General features: G+C 32.5%; 1 protein-coding gene across 1 annotated transcript in view; it reads right to left on the bottom strand.

Moving 5' to 3' along the window:
• The window catches only part of KRIT1 (KRIT1, ankyrin repeat containing), a 37,387-nt gene that overhangs the window by 14,112 nt on the left and 4,082 nt on the right, over window positions 1-19,193 (bottom strand). The window contains exons 4-13 of the mRNA XM_012656552.1: window positions 18,523-18,615; window positions 16,905-17,034; window positions 15,891-16,134; window positions 15,626-15,741; window positions 15,280-15,423; window positions 9,021-9,177; window positions 8,176-8,283; window positions 6,151-6,307; window positions 5,232-5,383; window positions 3-95 (exon numbers count right to left, since the gene is read on the bottom strand). Of these exons, the coding sequence (XP_012512006.1) occupies window positions 3-95; window positions 5,232-5,383; window positions 6,151-6,307; window positions 8,176-8,283; window positions 9,021-9,177; window positions 15,280-15,423; window positions 15,626-15,741; window positions 15,891-16,134; window positions 16,905-17,034; window positions 18,523-18,615 (1,394 nt within the window). The remainder of the gene's footprint in view (window positions 1-2; window positions 96-5,231; window positions 5,384-6,150; window positions 6,308-8,175; window positions 8,284-9,020; window positions 9,178-15,279; window positions 15,424-15,625; window positions 15,742-15,890; window positions 16,135-16,904; window positions 17,035-18,522; window positions 18,616-19,193) is intronic.

Raw genomic sequence — 19,193 nt, forward strand, 5'->3', positions numbered from 1 at the left:
GTTATCAGTTTGGCATCAGGAGCTGTATAAAAGCCCTTCAATAAATTATATCTGGCTTCATCAAAGAGAATAAGAATTGCTAATGGGTCTTCAATCTTAGAAAAGAAAGCATAATTTGGTTATTAGGCTATAATTTCCTTTTACAAACATAATACAACTTGTCACTGTATAATATGGGAAAAGGAAAAGCTATTAATTTGTTATTGCTTTAGAACAGAGGTTGGCAAATTTTTTTTTTTAAGAGTCAGAGAGTAATATTTTAAGCTTTGTAAACCACGTAATACCTGCAATTGTGGCACAAAAGCAGCCACAGGCAATATATCGACAATCAACAAATAGGTATGGTAATGTTCTAATAAAACTTATGTACAGATACTAAAATTCACAAGATTTTTACAACACGAAATATTGTTCTTTTGGTTATTTTTAACCATTGAAAAATATAAAAATCCAGCTGTGGATATACAAAAATAGGCAGCAGGCAGGATATGGCCATAGACTACAGTTTGCTAACCCCTGATTTACTGTCTAATAATATTTTCATCAGTTTATGAATATGGATAATTTCTAGCATAATTGTATCTAAATCTCCATATTTCTGAAACATTTTTCTATTACCTATGCTTCATATAATGTAGTAGTTAACTTCAAAGGAGATAAAAGGAAGTGTGTTAATTCCCAGAAGGACAAATGTAGTTTATAAAGGCTTGCTTTAAAACATTTTAAAATTTTATTTGACTATAAGACTTTGCACTTTCAAATAACATTAAAAGAGAGTAGATTTTTTTAAGTTTTAAAAACTTTAGTTTCACTTTATCCAATAAGATTAATAAAGATTGAGAAATGTTAGCCTACAGAGTATTATTTCTACTTTGAAATAATCCCATTTATAAAGTTTCTGAATGAATAAAGTATTTCGAAATGTAATTCACAATGACTCCACATGCTTATGGTAAAAATGATTTTTGTCATATAACTAATTCTATTTTTCCATCTTATAATATTCTATTACAATTTTAAAAAAATGAAACAGAATTTCATGGAAAAGAAAGAGACTAAAGATAGCATTGACTAGATTCCCTTGACTAGATTCCAAGGTTGGGAGCTATAAAAAACTTTTAATAGGAAAAATCTGAGTTTGGAACAGATATTAGATGTTATTTATAGAAATACTAATTTTATTAGGTTGAAAATGATATTGTGGTATGTAGACATGTCCTTATTCTTAGAAGATGCATGTCAATATATGTGGAGATGAAGTGCCATGGTATCTGCAACTACTTAAAAATGGTTCACAAAGGAAAAAAGAAAAGATCAAGCAAATATAGCAAAATATTAACTAGTGAATCCAATGAATGACATATGGTATAAATTGTAATACTTTTTCAACTTTCCCATGGTTTTTAAAATATCTCAAAATAAAATGTTGAAGAAAAAGACTGAATGGAAGCATATCTTTGTAATAAAAATTGACTTAGTAAATTTGAAGAGTTTGAGTAGATAGTAACAGTTACAATTCCAAATAGTATATTCAACGAATCTTAGCCAACAATGAATCAGGCTGTTTTCATCCGAAAAGAATGATGCCAACCACTAAGTACAATTCTTCTATTTATCAGATGGTAGAAATAGCAATTTCTTATTATATAATGAGTGAAAGAATACAACTACTGTACCAGATTATCATGATATTCTGATTTAACTTAAGAATTTACTAAGCCTTGCTTCCTTTTTACTTGAATCCACTTTATTTTATAAGTACAATTATGCAATTTATCTATCATCCAAGTATTATCATTGCAGCTACCAGCCAACTTTTAAAGTATTACTTGGATGGAGAAGGAAGATAGACTGAGTATACTCAGATTACGTGCAGATCTTACAGGCCTAATACATTTTTTTAAAACTGCAGTAAAATAAATATAACGTAAAATTTATGATTTTAACTACTTTTAAGTGTATAATTCAGTGGTATTAATTACGTTCACAATGTTGTGCTACCGTCATCACTATTTCCACAACTCACCACAAACTCTGTAACCATTAAGAATAACTCCTCATTCCTACCCCTTCACCCAACACCCCTGGTAACCTCTAGTCTACTTTTTGTCCTTTTGAATTTACCTATTCTAGATTGCTTAATATATGCAGAATCATACAATATTTGTCCTTTTGTGTCTGGCTTATTTCATTTAATAATGTTTAGTTATTAATTATTAATAATTAAACATAATCAATTAATGTGTTTTCAAGGTTCATCTTTATTGTACCATAACTTCATTCCTTTTTATGAGTGAATAATATTCCATTATATATATACATATATATATATATATATGTACTACATTTTGTTCATCCATTCATTTGTTGATTTAGGTTGTTTCCACCTTTTTGGCTATTATAAATAACAGTGAAGTGACATACAAGTATCTGTTTAAGTTCCAGTTTTCAATTCTTTCAAGCATATACTTAGGAGTGGAATTGCTGGATTGTATGGTAATTCTATGCTTAGATTTTTGAAGAACCACCAAACTGTTTTCCACAGCAGCTGTATCATTTCACATTCCCAACTGCAGTGTACCAGGGCTCCAGTTTCTCTAAATCTTCACTAACATTTGTTATTTTCCATTTTGTTTGTTTTTTATAGCCATCCTAGTGGGTGTAGTTTTGATTTGCTTTTTCCTAATGACTAATGATGTTGAGCATCTTTTCATGTGCTGGTAGTGCACTTGTGTAAGTTCACTGGAGAAATGTTATTCAAGTTTTCTGACCATTTTTTAATTGGGTTGTCTTTGTATTGTTGAGTTGTAGGAGTTCTTTATATATTTTGGATAGTAAGCCCTTATCAGACTATGATTTATAAATATTTTCTTCAATTCTATAAGTAGTCTTAATAATGTCTTTTCATGCAAAAACGTTTTAAATTTTAATGAAGTCCAACTTACCTATTATTTTTCTTGTTGCTCATGATTTTAATATCATTATCTAAGAATCCACTATCAAATCCAAGGTCATGAAGATTTACCCCTATGTTTTTCTCCTACATGTTTTACGGTTTTAGCTTTTATATTTAGGTCACTGATAACATTTTGAATTAACTTTTGTATATGGTGTGAGATTGGGGTCCAATCTCATACTTTTGCAATGTGAAAAGCAGTTGTCCCTATACCATCTGTTGAAGAGACTATTCTTTCTCCTTTAGATGGATTTGGCACCCTTGTCAAAATCAATTGGCTATCGATGTATGGTTTTATTTCTGAACTCTCAGTTTTATTACATTGGTCTATATGTTTATCCTTATACGTATGTCACAATGTTTTGATAACTGTAGTTTTGTACTATGTTTTGAAATTGGGAAATGTGAATCCCTCAACTTTACCATTCTTTCTTCAAGATTGTTTTGACTATTTGAGGCCCTTTGCAACCACATATGAATTTGAGGACTTTTTCATATCTGCAAAAAAGTCTGCTGACATTTTGTTAGGGATTGCACTGAATATGTAGATCATTTTGCAAGTACTGACATCTTAAAATTATTAAATATTCCTATCCTTGAACATGGGGATGGATTTCCTGTTATTTAGGTCTTAATTTTTCAGCAATGTCTTGTACTTGTTAGTGTACAAGTCTTGAATTTCTTTTGTTAAATTTATTCCTGGGTATTTTACTCTATTAGATGATATTTTAATAGATATCTTAATTTCCTTTTTGGATTATTCACAGCTGGTGTATAGCAATGCAAATGATTTTTGTGTGTGGAGGTTTTATCCTAAAACTTTGCTGAATTAATTTATTAGTTCTAGTACCTTTCTTGTGAATTCTTTGGGATTTCCTATGTACAGGATCATGTCATTTGTAAATAGAGATAGGTTTATTTTTTCCTTTCCAATTTAGATGGCTTTAATTTCTTTTTCTTGTCTAACTGCTCTGGCGACAACTTCTAGTACAATGTTAAACAGCAGTGGTGAGAGTGGGCATCCTTATTTTGTACCTGATCTTAGGAGGAAAGTTTTCAATTTTCACCAATGAGTATGATCTTAGCTGTGGGTTTTCATAAACGTTTTTTATTATGTGAGGAAGTTCCCACCTAATTCTAGTTTCTGAGAGTATTTTTTTTTTTCTTTTCTCATAAATGAGTGTTGGATTTTGTCAAATGACTTTTCTGTATCAATTGAGATTATCACGTGGGTTCTCTCCCCACTTCATTCTGTTAATGTGATTCTATTTTTAACAAATAATCAAGACCTTACTTTTTGGTAAATTCACACAAATATTTATGTAAATCCTGGTATCTTTGGCTGAGAAGACTAAATCTTTCTTTAGCTTGATAATAGGGATAATGAACAGTTATATATAAAACATTTATGAAATTTGGACACGGCTGTTGAAATTTTCATGTGCTGAAATTTGCCTATGTTTAATAGTCTCCTGGATAAATAATCATGAAATGCATTGTAATTTTTTCTTCATCAATGTGGTGAGACCTTGGAACAATTTTTTTTTTTTTTTCAATTTTCACAGCTACCATTGTGTTAGATTATCATACCTCATTTAAGTTGTTATAATCTCTCCTTTAGATTTCTCCCTTGTCTGTTCATCCTTCCTATGGCATTATCTCACCTCTGCCCTAAAATTTATAGTAGTTCAAATCCAAACATACTTTTCTGGAACAGACCTTCTTATCAAATGTAAATTTTATTCTCATTTTTTACTATCTATAAAGTTCTCTGCTTGAGTCAAGAACAGTTACCTACTGAGTGCTGAGAATATTTTTCATATGTCCCCTTTGCAAATATCATCTTCTCTACCCAGAATGTTTTTTCTGCTCTATCCCACATAATGTATCTCTTTCTTCCTTTGAAATTTACACAACTAATTAGCCCTTTATTAAGTTTATCCTTGACATTGTACTTTCTTTCTAACTATTCTAAAAAAAATATTTTTTCTGTATAATTTTCTCCCCCATCTAATCGCTAATTTTCTTTAGAATAACTTCCCTATTTCTTCTGTATTCTTAAGACAATGGGAGTGGAAATTAAAAAAACCAACCAAGGGCTTTGTAAGTAGACTAACTGAAACTCTACCACTCAACAGGGATGTGAGGATTGAACAGAAAAACAGGTAAAACCTCCTGGTATAGAAACATTACAATTTCTGCCTCTAGTGCCTACAATAGAAACGCAATAGGTTCTGTGTATTTAAATAACTGTAAATAAGATTTCCAAGCAAACCTTTTTTTCAACTTCCAAAGGAAGTCTCACATCTCTTCTCAGGAAAAGCTGGGGTGTTTCCCTTTGGGGATCCAAATTAGTCAATTCAGCAAGTATTTCTGGCCAGTCACGAACATGTTGCAAGGGTTTATGATATGGTTTGAGTTGAAGGCCTAAAAAACATCTTTTCTTTTATAAATGATAATATAAAAAAATCAATTATATCAATACATAGAAACTTTGTATTAAACTATCTGCACTTAAGTGCTTAATATTCACAAATTAAAGGTCTAAATTTAACTAAATATTTATTTTAATCAGTATTACTACCCAATTTGTAGTTTACTGCTTGTTTTTAAGAACACAAGAATTACAAGAAAATTCTTAAAGAAAATGTATATAAAATCCTTAATTCCATTATAGCCTATTTTTGATGACATAATAAGTAGAATTTTGTGTTAAAAAGATACAATTAAACAATTAAATAACCAGTTACATCAATCAATTAAGTTCTTTATGCATTTGCAATACTTTGAGGGACAAGTCTATTATGGCATTATGCTGATTTTATATAAAAATGTTGATTTTAAATAGAAAACTAAGAAAAAAGAACACCTGTATTATTTTGAGGTGAGCACTGAAAATAAAGCCAAGTTGTATGAGCAGAACATTTAATGGTACTCAAATCAAACGCCATTGCCAGAGAAGAAAAATGTTGGTTTTTACTACTTAAAAAATGCTTTGAATGAAGGAAGGAATGGCGGCCCAGGGGCTTACCTGTTTCAGCAGTTTGAACACTAATAATTTATATGAAAGAGAAGAACATTGTATTATTTCAAAATTTAAAAGTCAGGAATAAACATATGCTATACGTACGTTTACTAACCCACTCCCAAAAAGGAATAGTGAGGGTCACACAACAGAATAAAAACTTTCTTACTGAGGTTTTCTGAACAAATCCAAATAGTGAAATATTGCTGTGTTTCTTGAGAAAGACGCATTCCTTCCATTATCTGCTGCACTGTGGTATTATTTCCATGCTTCAATTCAACAGAACGGTATGATCCATCCATTCTGTATATTCGAACCTTTTCATACTAGGAAAGGAATGACAATAAATTATGCAACCTGCTTAAAAATTACATATCAGAGTCCAACAAGATCAATTTCATATGCTTTATTATAGATTTCTGACTTGTAAAATATCAGAAAAACTGCTTCAAGTGAGATTCTGTTGGCAATATTAAAAACATTTTACTCCACTATTTAAGTTTTCTTCCTCTGGATGGTTCACAGTCAAATGAGTTTGGGAAACTCAAGAAAATGGTTTTTTAAAAAATACTAAATTTCAAATTCTTCTGAAAGGATGTTTTAGAGCCTTTCATGTACAATGTGAATATCATAGGAGAGGACCAGCATTAGTTAAGTACTTCATGAGTCTAGTGGGTCACAAATCATACTATAGAAATATGCACCAGCAATAACTTGTCCTAAGAGGAATTTGTAATGAAGACTTTGCAGAGAAGTTACCAAACAATGAACTTTGGGCCAGTTCCCTTCCTCCAATTCAGAAAATCCTAGAGACTAGTGTCATTCTTAATAGATTTTTATTGTTATCAGAAGCAAATGATGCCTCCAAGTAACTTCCAGGCCAGTTCATTTTGATTAAAAGTACCCGATTCCTCTTATCTTATGCATTCACAAGATAAAAATTATGCCAGGGATAAAAATGCGTTAAAACTATACATTAGAAAATAAATTGAAATGAAGTATAACATACGGATGCCTGTACTACTTTATCTATTTCCTTGACTCTGTTTCCTGCTCTTGGAATAGTGTTTTGACAAAGTGTGTATGAGTGTGTGGTATGTGTGCAATATTCCTTAAAGGCAGAGATCATATATGTTCCTTATCGCTTTCAGCATCTTATGATATTAAATTCAGAGCAACTCAACAAATACTTATTGTCTAATTGATGGTTAAAGCCAGGAAAGGCTTAGGTATATGGGCTGTATGTGTTGGTATAAAGTCTTTTATCCCTTATCTGTTGGTATAGATCTTTTGATCTGGTTTCCAAGTTTTCAAACAGTTTTTAGATTAATCACAGCTGGGAGTGGTGTCACATGCCTATTATTCCAGCTCCTTGGGAGGCTGGAGTGGGAAGATCACTTGAGCAGGTGTTCCAGGCTACGGTACACTACGACAGCACCTGTGAATAGCCACTGCACTTCAGCCTGGGCAACACAGTGAGACCTTGTCTCAAAAAAGAAAAAATTAAATTAATGTTAGTTTTATCATCACTATAACTTTTAGGCATAACTGAGCTTCTTCTAATTGTTAATTCTTTTCTATCTTAATGTCATGGCTAATTATAAATTAAACTTTGCTCTTTCTAATACGATATCCTTTTAACAGCTATGTGTGCCCAGCATTAGATTTGTGAGTTTATTTCAGGCATAATTAGATGAAAAGGCTAGTTGGATTAGCAGAATAGAAGAGTTAGGAAATCACCTATTTTATTTTTGTGAGGAGGAAAATGAGTCTGTTATACAAAAATTAACTTGCTGAGAGCAAATTAAGGAATAATGTGCAATACTTTCACCTAAAAATATAAAATGTTGCCTAAAAGGCCTCAGGAGAGGGAAATGCTCCAATGAATAGATTAAAATTGTGTGTAATTAGCACATCGAATATAGAGATCATGCAACTGGAAATTAGATTAATTTTAAGTGTTTTGGAAGTTTTATTGATTTATTTTTGCAAGTTTTATTTTATTACGCACGAATAGGTATCTGACTATGAGGGATGATAACAAGTTTAATATCTATGAAATCTAACAATGAAGTTTATAGCAGTAAAGGAGTCAGCCATTCATTCATCTTTCCAATCTTACCATTGATCCTTAAATTACCTATGAATGTAAATATTATGCTTGGCTCTAACAATTTATGAAGATAATTCTTACTGGCTTGTTAATGGCTTCCTTCAACAATTTTGCAGCTTCTTCCCAATTATTTTGTTTGTTTTCTTCACAAATGTTTAATGGAGATCTTCCTTGTTGATCTGTTATATGCTAGAAGTAGGAGGCGGCGAGGGAGGAAAAAAGGCATTACAAATATATGGTATTCTAAGGGAAAGATGTCATTCAACTAATCAAAGTTTCATGAAAAATAGACTCTTGTCAAGTGTTAACCATACTTAGTACATACTATACTTAAAATAAACAAAAATTGCCAAAGATAAACTACTCAAAGCAATAATGAGATTGTTTTTTAAAAGTTCTGATATAGATATAGCAATGGTATTAATACTATTATTTCCTTTTATGAAATACTTTTTACTACAAATTCTAGAAAATGGGTGGAAAACTTTTTCCTTTTTCAAGATATTTTTGGGGAAATAGAATATGAAATGATCCCCCCTCCTCACTACTGCACTTGACTAGTCTTAAAAAAAAAAAAAGAATGTAAAATGAAAGGAAGTTAAATTTTATGTACCTTCTGGAGATGGATAGTGGTGATGGTTGCACAATAATGTGAATTTACTTAATGCCAATGAACTGTACATCTACAAATGGTTAAAATGGTAATTTTTGTGTGAGGTATATTTTACTACAAGATTTTTTTTTAAAATTTATGTTCAAAAGTACAACTCTTACATATTACTTATTCTGTAAGGCAATTGAATTTATTTTTATTTTTCAGCTGACCTGTCAAATGTACAATTGAACATTTTAGTGTCATTAAAATAGCATTACTTATTATTCACTGCTTGAACATTAAAAAAAAAAAAACCCTGGAAAATACTTACTCTGTCAACTTCTGGATGGTTTAGAAGAATCTGTACTATTTCAGCATGTCCTCCTCCAGCAGCAAAATGAAGTGGAGAACTAAGTTGTCCATTTAAAAGGTTTGGATTGCACTTTCCTTTCTCTAACAATATGCGAGTAGCCTCGACTTTTCCATACCTATTAAAAAAAACAATAAAACTTACCCAAAAAAGTCATCTGAAATATTTTAAAAAATCCAAAATCTGGATGCTATCTCAAAGAAATCTAAGATTTTTCTAGGACAGAAAGCAAGGGATTATTAAGACATCCACATAGATGCTTTCAGTGATTAGGGACTTCTTATGAGTTATTCTCATCAAATTCAACTGTTTCTATTTCTGATCAAGTGGAAGAAAATATAATCTCAAATCTAGATAGAGAAGGAGGGATGGGGGGCAAGGGCAACATACATAACCTAAACATCTGTACCCCCATAATATGCTGAAATAAAAAAAAAAATCTAGACAGAGAAGATGACAGAGAAACACATCACATAAAGTAGAAAAGTTATAAATTAAAGAGATACAATTTTTACTCAAAACCAGGTTCATAATCAGAAAGTAACTCATAAGAAAGTTAGTAAGAATGTTTTTCACTTAGGTCTATAATTTACAAAACAGGCCCAAAGACATACTGCTATGTGTATATATATATTGTATATCAGACAAAGTGGGAGACACAAAGATATATGAGATACATGGTCTCTGCTCTGAAAGGTTTACACTGTAATCAGAGAGGCAAAATATAAACATGAGATAAGTTACATAACAATGTAAAATTAAAGTACTGTAATGGTTTAGGATAACAATAACAAAATAAGATACTTCATATTTGTGAAATCAAAATAGCACATAATTCATGCTTTAAAAAATATCAGAAGAGAGAGAAGTGACTCTAGGATAGTCCTGAAAAGTGTTTTGATAAAAGAACAATTCAAACTGGATTTTTAAATAGGAAAGAACTGAAGAGATGTTGAACAGAGGTAAAATATTTTAGGTAGAGGGAAAAGGAGTGAGCAAAGCAAGGTCTCAGAAGAGTAAAAAGCGTGTGTCAGACATAGTGAGTCAACCATGTGGTTAAGAGCCAAAGACTTAGGTAAGCCCGCAATCTGAAGAAACAGTGGAAAGTAATTCATTGTCTGGAAATAAGGAGGGAAACTTGGTTTTAGATATGGTGCACTGAGGGGAAAACAGCACATCTTTAGAACAGATCTGATTTGCCCTCAAATTTTCCTCTCTTTCCCTTTACGTATACTATGGTTTTCCTATATCCCAAACCACCCATTTGCATCCTACCCCCTTTTATTTAGGTGATTTTTGACTCATGTTCTTTGCTCATTTTGTTCAGGTTAAATTCCACATGCCTCTGAAACAGTTTAAGATCTACCTCCTCTATATTTCTACTATGTTTTAATATTTTATTTTTGTTTCTTCTTTAAGACTTATTTCATTTTTTGCCTAATTTCATCCTTGTTTATGTACATCTCTTCTCTATCGGCCTGCAAGTTCCTGAAGGGTAGGGACGGTGTCTTCTACATCCTCCAAAGTGCCTTATGCACAGAAGATAAATGACTAAACTGTTTAACAGGCAACTGAAAATGAAGGATTGGTACTTAGGTGAAAGGCAAAAGCTTAGAATATCTATCTGAGAATACATAAAATCATCTAACCGAAAGTATTACTGTTAAGGCTGGGAGAATGGATGAAATCTTTCTGTAACAGAATTTAGAGAAAGATGATCATCTTAGAACAATGAAATCCATCTTGAAAAACACCCTTTCAAGAAAAGATAGTGGCCGGGTGCGGTGGCTCACGCCTGTAATCCTAGCTCTCTGGGAGGCTGAGGCGGGCTTGTTTGAGCTCAGGAGTTCGAAACCAGCCTGAGCAAGAGCGAGACCCCCGTCTCTACTAAAAATAGAAAGAAATTAATTGGACAACTAAAAAATACATAAAAAAAAAAAAAAATTAGCCGGGCATGGTGGCACATACCTGTAGTCCCAGCTACTCGGGAGGCTGAGGCAGAAGGATTGCTTGAGCCCAGGAGTTTGAGGTTGCTGTGAGGTAGGCTGATGCCACGGCACTCTAGCCCGGGCAACACAGTGAGACTCTTGTCTCAAAAAAAAAAAAAAAAGAAAAGATAGTGGGGGAGCAATTCAAGAAGTAAAAAAGTACAGTTAATACAAACATTCATTTTGTGTGATGATTTAAAGTTTCCCAGATATTCTTACCACTCAGTTTAAGAAAAAAGGGAAAAAAAAAAAGAAAAGAAAATTTCCAGGTACTTTTTTTTTTTTTAAAGAGACAGAGTTTAACTCTATCATCCACACTAGAATGCAGTGGTATGATCACAGCTCACCGCAACCTCAAACTCTCAGGCTCAAGCAATCCTCCTGGTTCAGCCTCCCAAGTAGCTAGGACTACAGATGTGCACCACCATGTCCAGCTCATTTTTCTATTTTTTGTAGAGATGAGGTCTTGCTATGTTGCACAGGCTAGTCTTGAACTCCTGGCCTCAAGTGATCCTCCTGTCTCAGTCTCACAAAGTGCTGCGATTACAGGTGTGAGCCACTGTACCCAGCCCCAGGTACTTTCTTATATAATTACTTAATATAATCTTCACAGTAACCTATGAGGTGGGCAGAGGTATTTTTATTGCACAGATGAGAAAAATGTAGCTTGACCCAGTTTAAGTAACTTGCCCTAGGTCTCACTGTTACTAGCCAGAATTAGAATCTGGTTTTGTGAATCTTAGTACAATAGCTTCCACACTATGCCACATGCTTGGATCACAGGATGGAGGCCAGTATTTCAATAATAATAATGATAAGGTAACAATAGTATCTTGCATTTGCACTGACCTTCATTATAACTCCATTAAGACCTTTCAACTCCAAGGGTGATCAATAGTATTAAGTGCTGCAGAGCAGGGAAAGAGATTAAAAACTCAGAAAAGGTTAAGAAGATTTATGAAGAGTTAAAAAGAGAAGGCAGATTGTAGCCCACTCACCTTTGAAGTTTAGCTATGAAAGGAAGGAAACAGGATAGTAGCTAGAGGAAGCAGCAGGTTCAAATTAAGATTCCTTTCAAGGAGGGAGAGAACCATGCATGTATAAAGACAAGAAGAAAGAAAGTGTGGAAAAGGAAAGAGTGAATTTAATGGGGAACAGGAAGGATTTTTACATATACACCCTATGATACAGGAGAGAGATGGGAACAAAAATTAATTAGCAATGGAAAAGGACATTTCTGATGACTTCGATTTTTTTTGAAAATACGGGGTAAAGACAGTAGAGGGGGTTATGAAAGTAGAAAAATAAAGTAATGGAAATTTACATATTTATGAGTTGAAAGGTGTAGAATAGCTTGTAGGGTAGGACTAACAGGCTGACAGAATGAGTAAAATAAAAAAAGTATAGACAACTAAGCTATAGTGAAGGCCCAAATGTAATCAGAGAGAATAATTTGTAGGGAGCCAAATCATCACAGTTTTAAAAACACTCTCTAGTAATGATCGAAGCCTAAAAGTACTATCAGAGAAAGAAGACACTGATTTGATTCAAAATAGAGGGACTAGCATAGGGGAACAGGAAAGATAAAGAGGTGAGAGAATATGGGATGTCAGTGAGACATTTTCTGAGTGGCTGACAAGTTTTCCATGTGGGGTAAAAACCAACTTAAATAGTTTAGGAAAATGGTGATTCTAGAAAGTATAGTTTTTAGGTGTCTGGTTACCAAATTGGAAATGTTAAAAACTTAGAGAAATCCTAGGAGTGATCTAATTCAATAGTCCTCAAAAAGTGATCCAGAAACTCATGAAGAGCCTTGACACTTTTTTAGGGTTTCCTCCAATTAAACATATTTTCAAAATAATACTAAGATATTATTTATTCTTTTCACTCTCACTTTCTTGTAAGTGTAGTGTTTTCTAAAAGCTATGTGATGTGATATTGCAACAGACGGAAGGCAGAAGCAGATGTGAGAAACCAGCTATCTTCTATTAAGCTAGACATTTGTATGAATGTAAAACAATGTCATTCTTCTCATTAATTTTATTTTAGAAAATATGGTGTCTTTTCATATAATTATGTTATGTTAATATACATGTTTAGTGTTCTTTTTAAGCTCTTTGGGATCTTGTATTAATAACTATTAAGAGTAAAAGGGGGTACTGAGATCACAAAGTTTAAGAACCATTGATCTAATCAAAACTCCCATTTTAAAGATGAGAAAACAGACCCAGAAGGGTAAAACATCTTGTCTAACCTTGTAAGATAGGACCAAACTCCAGTTTCCTGAGTGCAACAGCCCAGTGTCCTCTCCTAAATCCTCGTACCAATTAATGAAAAAGAATACATTTCCAAGATAAAGTAATTTAAGCTCTTTGCGAAATAGTTAAATCATTCTTTATTCAAATTCCCATCAAGCAAATGATGCACCTGATTAAAAGTATTGCAAGATGACCCATACTACTCCTGTTGTATTAAACTTGATTATTTCCAACTGACAGAAAATTAATTTTATCAACGGATAAAATTTTTTTCCTTGGTATACTCAAGTAACAAAAATTGGCTATTAAAAATATTACAAATTAATGAATTTTAGATGAAGGCATCAAGATCTTCGCATTTTTACAATACTTACTCATAAAAGCCAACATTTATTGAGAGCTTATGTGCTCTCAAAGTACCCTATTTGTATCTTGTCTTTTAATCTTAGAGAAGGTACCATTTGTAAGACTATCTTGTATATAAGGAAATAGACCCTTAGAGACATTAAGTAACTTGCCATACTTTGACAAAGGTCATTGACAAAGGTCATCCTTTCAGGAACTAACAGTTGGAACTGAAACCTAGGTACATTCCAAAGCACATTATATGCTATACCATACTTTCGTTTTTATGTAATAGGTAGTTGAAAACATCATTCTTTTATTAGAGAAGAAAATAACCCCCGCCACAAAAAAGGACAACAATATAGTCAAATATAAATTTGGGATTCTTAAACTAAAAAATTTACTGCCTTTGTCTTTCCCAATTCTATAGTATACTTTCTTGGGATTTGAGCTATATTCTCTACTTCTTTTTGTTTAGTTCTTTTCGTTAGCACATGGTAAAGCATGTGATTTCTTTAGTATTGTTTCTGCTACTAGTATTTACTGATAATCTGAAGAAACAACTATTAGTTCAGTTAAAGACAATTTAGGGTAACTCTTTCTAAATATGAATATAAAAATTCCCTGTAATGGGAAATATAACAGCATATTTGTTGAATAAAAGTACGTATTTTTAAGGAAACAGAAAAAAAATATATATAAAAAGCAACTATATTTAGCTACTTGATCACAAATATTAGAATCACAGCAATCAAAAGATTTTGAGTTGGAAAGAACTCTAGAAATCATCCAATTATTGCATTTTACATACAGATAAATAAACTGAGATGCAGAGAAGTACCTTGCTCAATGTGACACAGCTAAGGCACTGAGGACATTTTGCCAGCAGTAAATAATGTGGTACTTCTTATATTAGCCAAGGAAGTTCACTTTAAACAATAAGTCAAAAGCAACTTTCCCATAGAAACAATGGTAAAAAACTTCATTATGTCCTTTCTAGAGGATGGGCTAAGCAAATAGTTAACTGCCACTCTGAACACTAATTTAGCCCAGCTGAGGGAGAAATTTACGTGAGAAGAGTAACAGAGCAAGAGCTACATTGGGGAACTAGTAGAAAGAGCTAACCCCAATCCTGTCCCAACTCTCACATCTAAAAAAAAATGGAAGCCTGTAATTCTAATGAAGGCTTTTGGAGGCTTCTTGATACCACAGCTTCCCTAAGAACTAAAAGAATACTTTCCTAACATGATTCAAGGTCAAATCATTAGTAGTTAACACAGGCAAATTTTACAGTAAGGATAAACTAACATAACATAACCTCAATACAAAACAAAAGAAACTGCAAGGGTGAATAAGGGACCTTACGCTCTGCAATGACATTGACTAGTCATTAACTATCCTAGGCCGGGCAATGCCTAAGAACACTGATAGTACTTTTCTCATGAGGCAGACCTTGCAATTCTGAACATTGGCACATATCGAGTAATGAAAAATCAAAACAGAAGGCTCATAAAGCAAACATGACAGAAAAAAAGTGTCCAAAATGAGAACAGTTTTGAAAAGAAGCACTAACATTTATAACTAAGAATTTATTCTTTCTGAAAAGAAAAAAATAAGTAAGCCATTTACCAGCACGCATAATGAATGGGCGCCCAGTGGTCACTATCTAACTGGTTGACTGAAAATTTTTCATTGAGAAGACGGCTTAGTAATTCTGAATCTCCTTCACAGGCACTTCGGTGGAGAGGAAAATCATCTACCCACTGTCGTTCCCTAATCATTAAAAAGAAATTTTTAAAAAACAGAAAGAGTATTGTTAAAATTCAAATGGTTTCAAAATAAATGTGACACATCTATGAAAGCTGTATATCACTGAACAGATGCAATACTAATTGCATATATAATTTTAAACAATACTTTAACATTAGTATGTAAGTTTTAAAAAAAGCAATGTGGAGTAAAACCAAAATAGTACTTGTCTTCCGTGACACTGCTCATGCTTCTCTGCCATTTTTCCTGTTTTGGAATTTGGATTTTTGAATAGTCTGGAGCTCCTAGACCAAAGTATGGATTTATTACCACTTTATCTACCTAGAAAGGGAAAACAGCAACAAAAACCCCTTAAGAGCTTTGTCATCTTAATGTTTACAACTAGTAATAGATGTATTTATCTCAGGAAAAAAATTAAACTTGAGATAAAATGTCTTTTAAACTAGAGCCAAAATTCATTCATCTCTTACCCGGTTTGTATATTGAAGATCTGATCCAAACAAAGGGTTGTAAATACAGGTATCTGCTTTTTCTAGGGCTAACATTTTACTCTTTATTTCTAGTGCACTATAGCCCATATGTAGTGAGTTTTCTGTCTGACCTGATTCAGTAGCATATGCAGGGTTTATGACATTAGTTTTTATCCGCTCAAGAGGAGAAGGTCGGAATAAAGCTGGAATAAAGTAAGACTGTGCATGACGTTCATCTAACCACCTGGCAAAATAAAATTAAAAAGAGGTAGTATAATAGAAGTACCTGCTCCAAAAGTGAATGTAAAAAAGGTAGACTATCCATCTCTGATACATGATACCTTCTAATATTACCTTCAGATTTTTATAACTTTAATCAGTGTTAGTTAAATTCTTCATTTATTATTTATTTTTATTTTTTATATTGCAAATCAATTTTTAAATTTTTAACAATTTTTTAAATTGATGCATAATGTAGTTTCGTGGTACATGTAATAATTTAATACATTCACGTAATTTATAAAGATCAAATTGGTGTACAAGTACTTTATTATTAATAAAAATTTTGTTAATGGACATAGCAAACAATTTTTAAAAATATATATGTCATTATAATAAAAACTCCTTTCAAAAAACATGAAGTACTTTAAATATTTAAACCACTGAGATGTAGGTGGTCAGCCCTATTATTACAGAAAGACAAAGGCATAAGAGGTTACATGACTTTTCCACTGACAAGAGTAACAATACTAAATTTAGTTTTGTAATAAGGCAATCTTAATTATTAAGCCAGGGTGGTGTTTGTCATTTCTGAAGAATAAAATATATGCTGTAAACAAACCAGGACAATCCTGTCTTTGGGGTTTTTCATTTTTAAATTATAATTTAAAAACTTACCATTTCTTAATACATGTATTATTTTTTTTTCCAAAAGTGTCTATGTCTATCAGAACTAATTTCTACTATAAACATATATTTGATTAATTAAAAAATATGTGTAATGGCATTTCTTACTTATCCAAGGCTATTAACATCCTTGCTGTGAGTGTAGCAAAGTGAGTACTGGATTCACTACAGACTCGCATAATATCTTGTAAGCAGTAAAAAATCGGGCATCCTGGAGTATAAGTATATTTAGTATTATCTGAAAAAGAAAAAGGAAGAATTATGCCATCATACAAAAGGTTTACGCCTATACGTTTTCCATTTAAAAATATACAATGTTAAAAAAATTAAAACTTGTTAAGTATAATATAAATTATTCTAGATTTGGAATTAGAAGGCCTGGATTCAAGTGATGGCTAGTTCTGTGACCTTGTCCACTTGGGGGAATGAAGCATTCAGAATCTTGGAAGACTACAAAAATTGTTTTCTCTTTCTCAAGAATGTAAAACTTATTTAAAAATTTCCAACAACATTTAAAATACTGAACTTTTAAATCTAAGTATGACTGGGAAAATATATTTGGAATGCTAGGGCTGACTAGTAAAGCATGTGTAAGTACTACGCAGCAGCAGGCTGATGGCATGTCCATGGTGGGTCATTAATATAGTGTATCATCAGTATTATTACTATCTTACATGACACCAGTACTTTATAGTTTCCAAAGTGATTTCGTATCTAATACCTCATCAAATTTTTCCAGCACTATGAACCAAGAGGGGACAGGTGACATTATTGTATGTATTTTACAAATAAAGAGCTAAAGATTAAACAGGAGATTTGCCCAAGGTCAAAAAATTGGTGGGCTGCAAGGTCTGCACTGAAACTCAATATGTTTTTTATTATTCTAGGATGTCAAAGGCTCAAATTAAATTTTCACATTAGATTTACATTCTTTGAATATTACCAATACTATTGGGCAGAGTATTTTAGAACTAATACTGACCCATTCTTGTCCCAAATACAAGACAGGTTCTAATCATAATCTGTTAATTTTCCAGAATACTTAAATATCAATTTCTATTCTATCTATAGCATATCCTTTGAAAAATATCCCTTATTGTAACCTGAGCACTTTTAATTTCAATCATGCCTTCCCTCCTTACTTCTTCATCTTACTTTTAAAACTGAAACAAAGATTACTGCTCAACCAAGAACCTTGTATATTATTACTCTGAAATCAAAACTTTTTTAGTAACAAATTTCCCTTCTTCTATTAATCCTAAAACATGTATTTTAAGGCCGGGCACATTGGCTCACGCCTGTAATCCTAGCACTCTGAGAGGCCGAGGCAGGCAGATCGTTTGAGCTCAGGAGTTCGAGACCAGCCCGAGCAAGAGCAAAACCCCATCTCTACTAAAAAAATAGAAAGAAATTAGCTGGACAACTAAAAATATAGAAAAAATTAGCCAGGCATGGTGGCGCATGACTGTAGTCCCAGCTACTCAGGAGGCTGAGGCAGAAGGATCCCTTCAGCCCCGGAGTTTGAGGTTGCTGTGAGCTAGGCTGACACTATGGCACTCTAGCCTGGGCAACAGAGTGAGACTCTGTCTCAAAAAAAAACAAAACAAAAAAACATGTATTTTACATTACTATAGCAGTAACTACGAATGCAAATTCCTAAGTTTTTCTATAGACTTTGACTTAGCACCTAAAGTACATAAAGATTTAAGATAAATTTAGACTTTACCTTTGACAACTGATGGAACAATAAATAATGCTGCTTCTCTGCCCATCTTCTCTCCATCCAGAGGAAATTTTTTCATTAGTACCACTCGTTTTCCTAATCATTTTTTAAAAAGTCAGCAAAGATAAAAATAAATAGGCTTTTAAATTTTATAAATTACCTTGAGATTTAGAAAACAGATATTTTAAAAGGCAGCATAAAGAGGAACTGAAATATTTAAACAGTCTATTTTATTGTATGCACTAATAAAAACTGATAATAATGCAAAATCATTCTGTGGACAATCAACTTGTAGATTTAGGTCCTGGTCTTGACTCACTGGAAGGAAGAGAAGGCATACATTTCCTCACTTAGCTGGGATATAGATGGTAAAAATTTTATTACATTCTGAATGTATTTACTACACTCTGGTATGTGTTAAGTTTTTAAGTCTTAATGTTTAGTGGCTCTTCATTTAACATGCAACTTGCATCCTTAATTTCAGTTTTTATTAAAATCTGATTGGGCTATAAACTATTGTTCTAAGTTGTAACCACCATTTTTAGTCTGTTTGTCCTGAATTGGCAATAAGGGGGCTATCAATAACAGCCTACAAGTCTTCTAAAACCTCTCATCCTCTAGAAACATTTGCCATGATATTTATCAATCTTTCCAATCTCCTCATTCCAAGAAAC

Source organism: Propithecus coquereli, unplaced genomic scaffold (genome assembly GCF_000956105.1).
Source record: "Propithecus coquereli isolate 6110/MARCELLA unplaced genomic scaffold, Pcoq_1.0 Scaffold508, whole genome shotgun sequence".
NCBI lineage: Eukaryota > Metazoa > Chordata > Mammalia > Primates > Indriidae > Propithecus > Propithecus coquereli.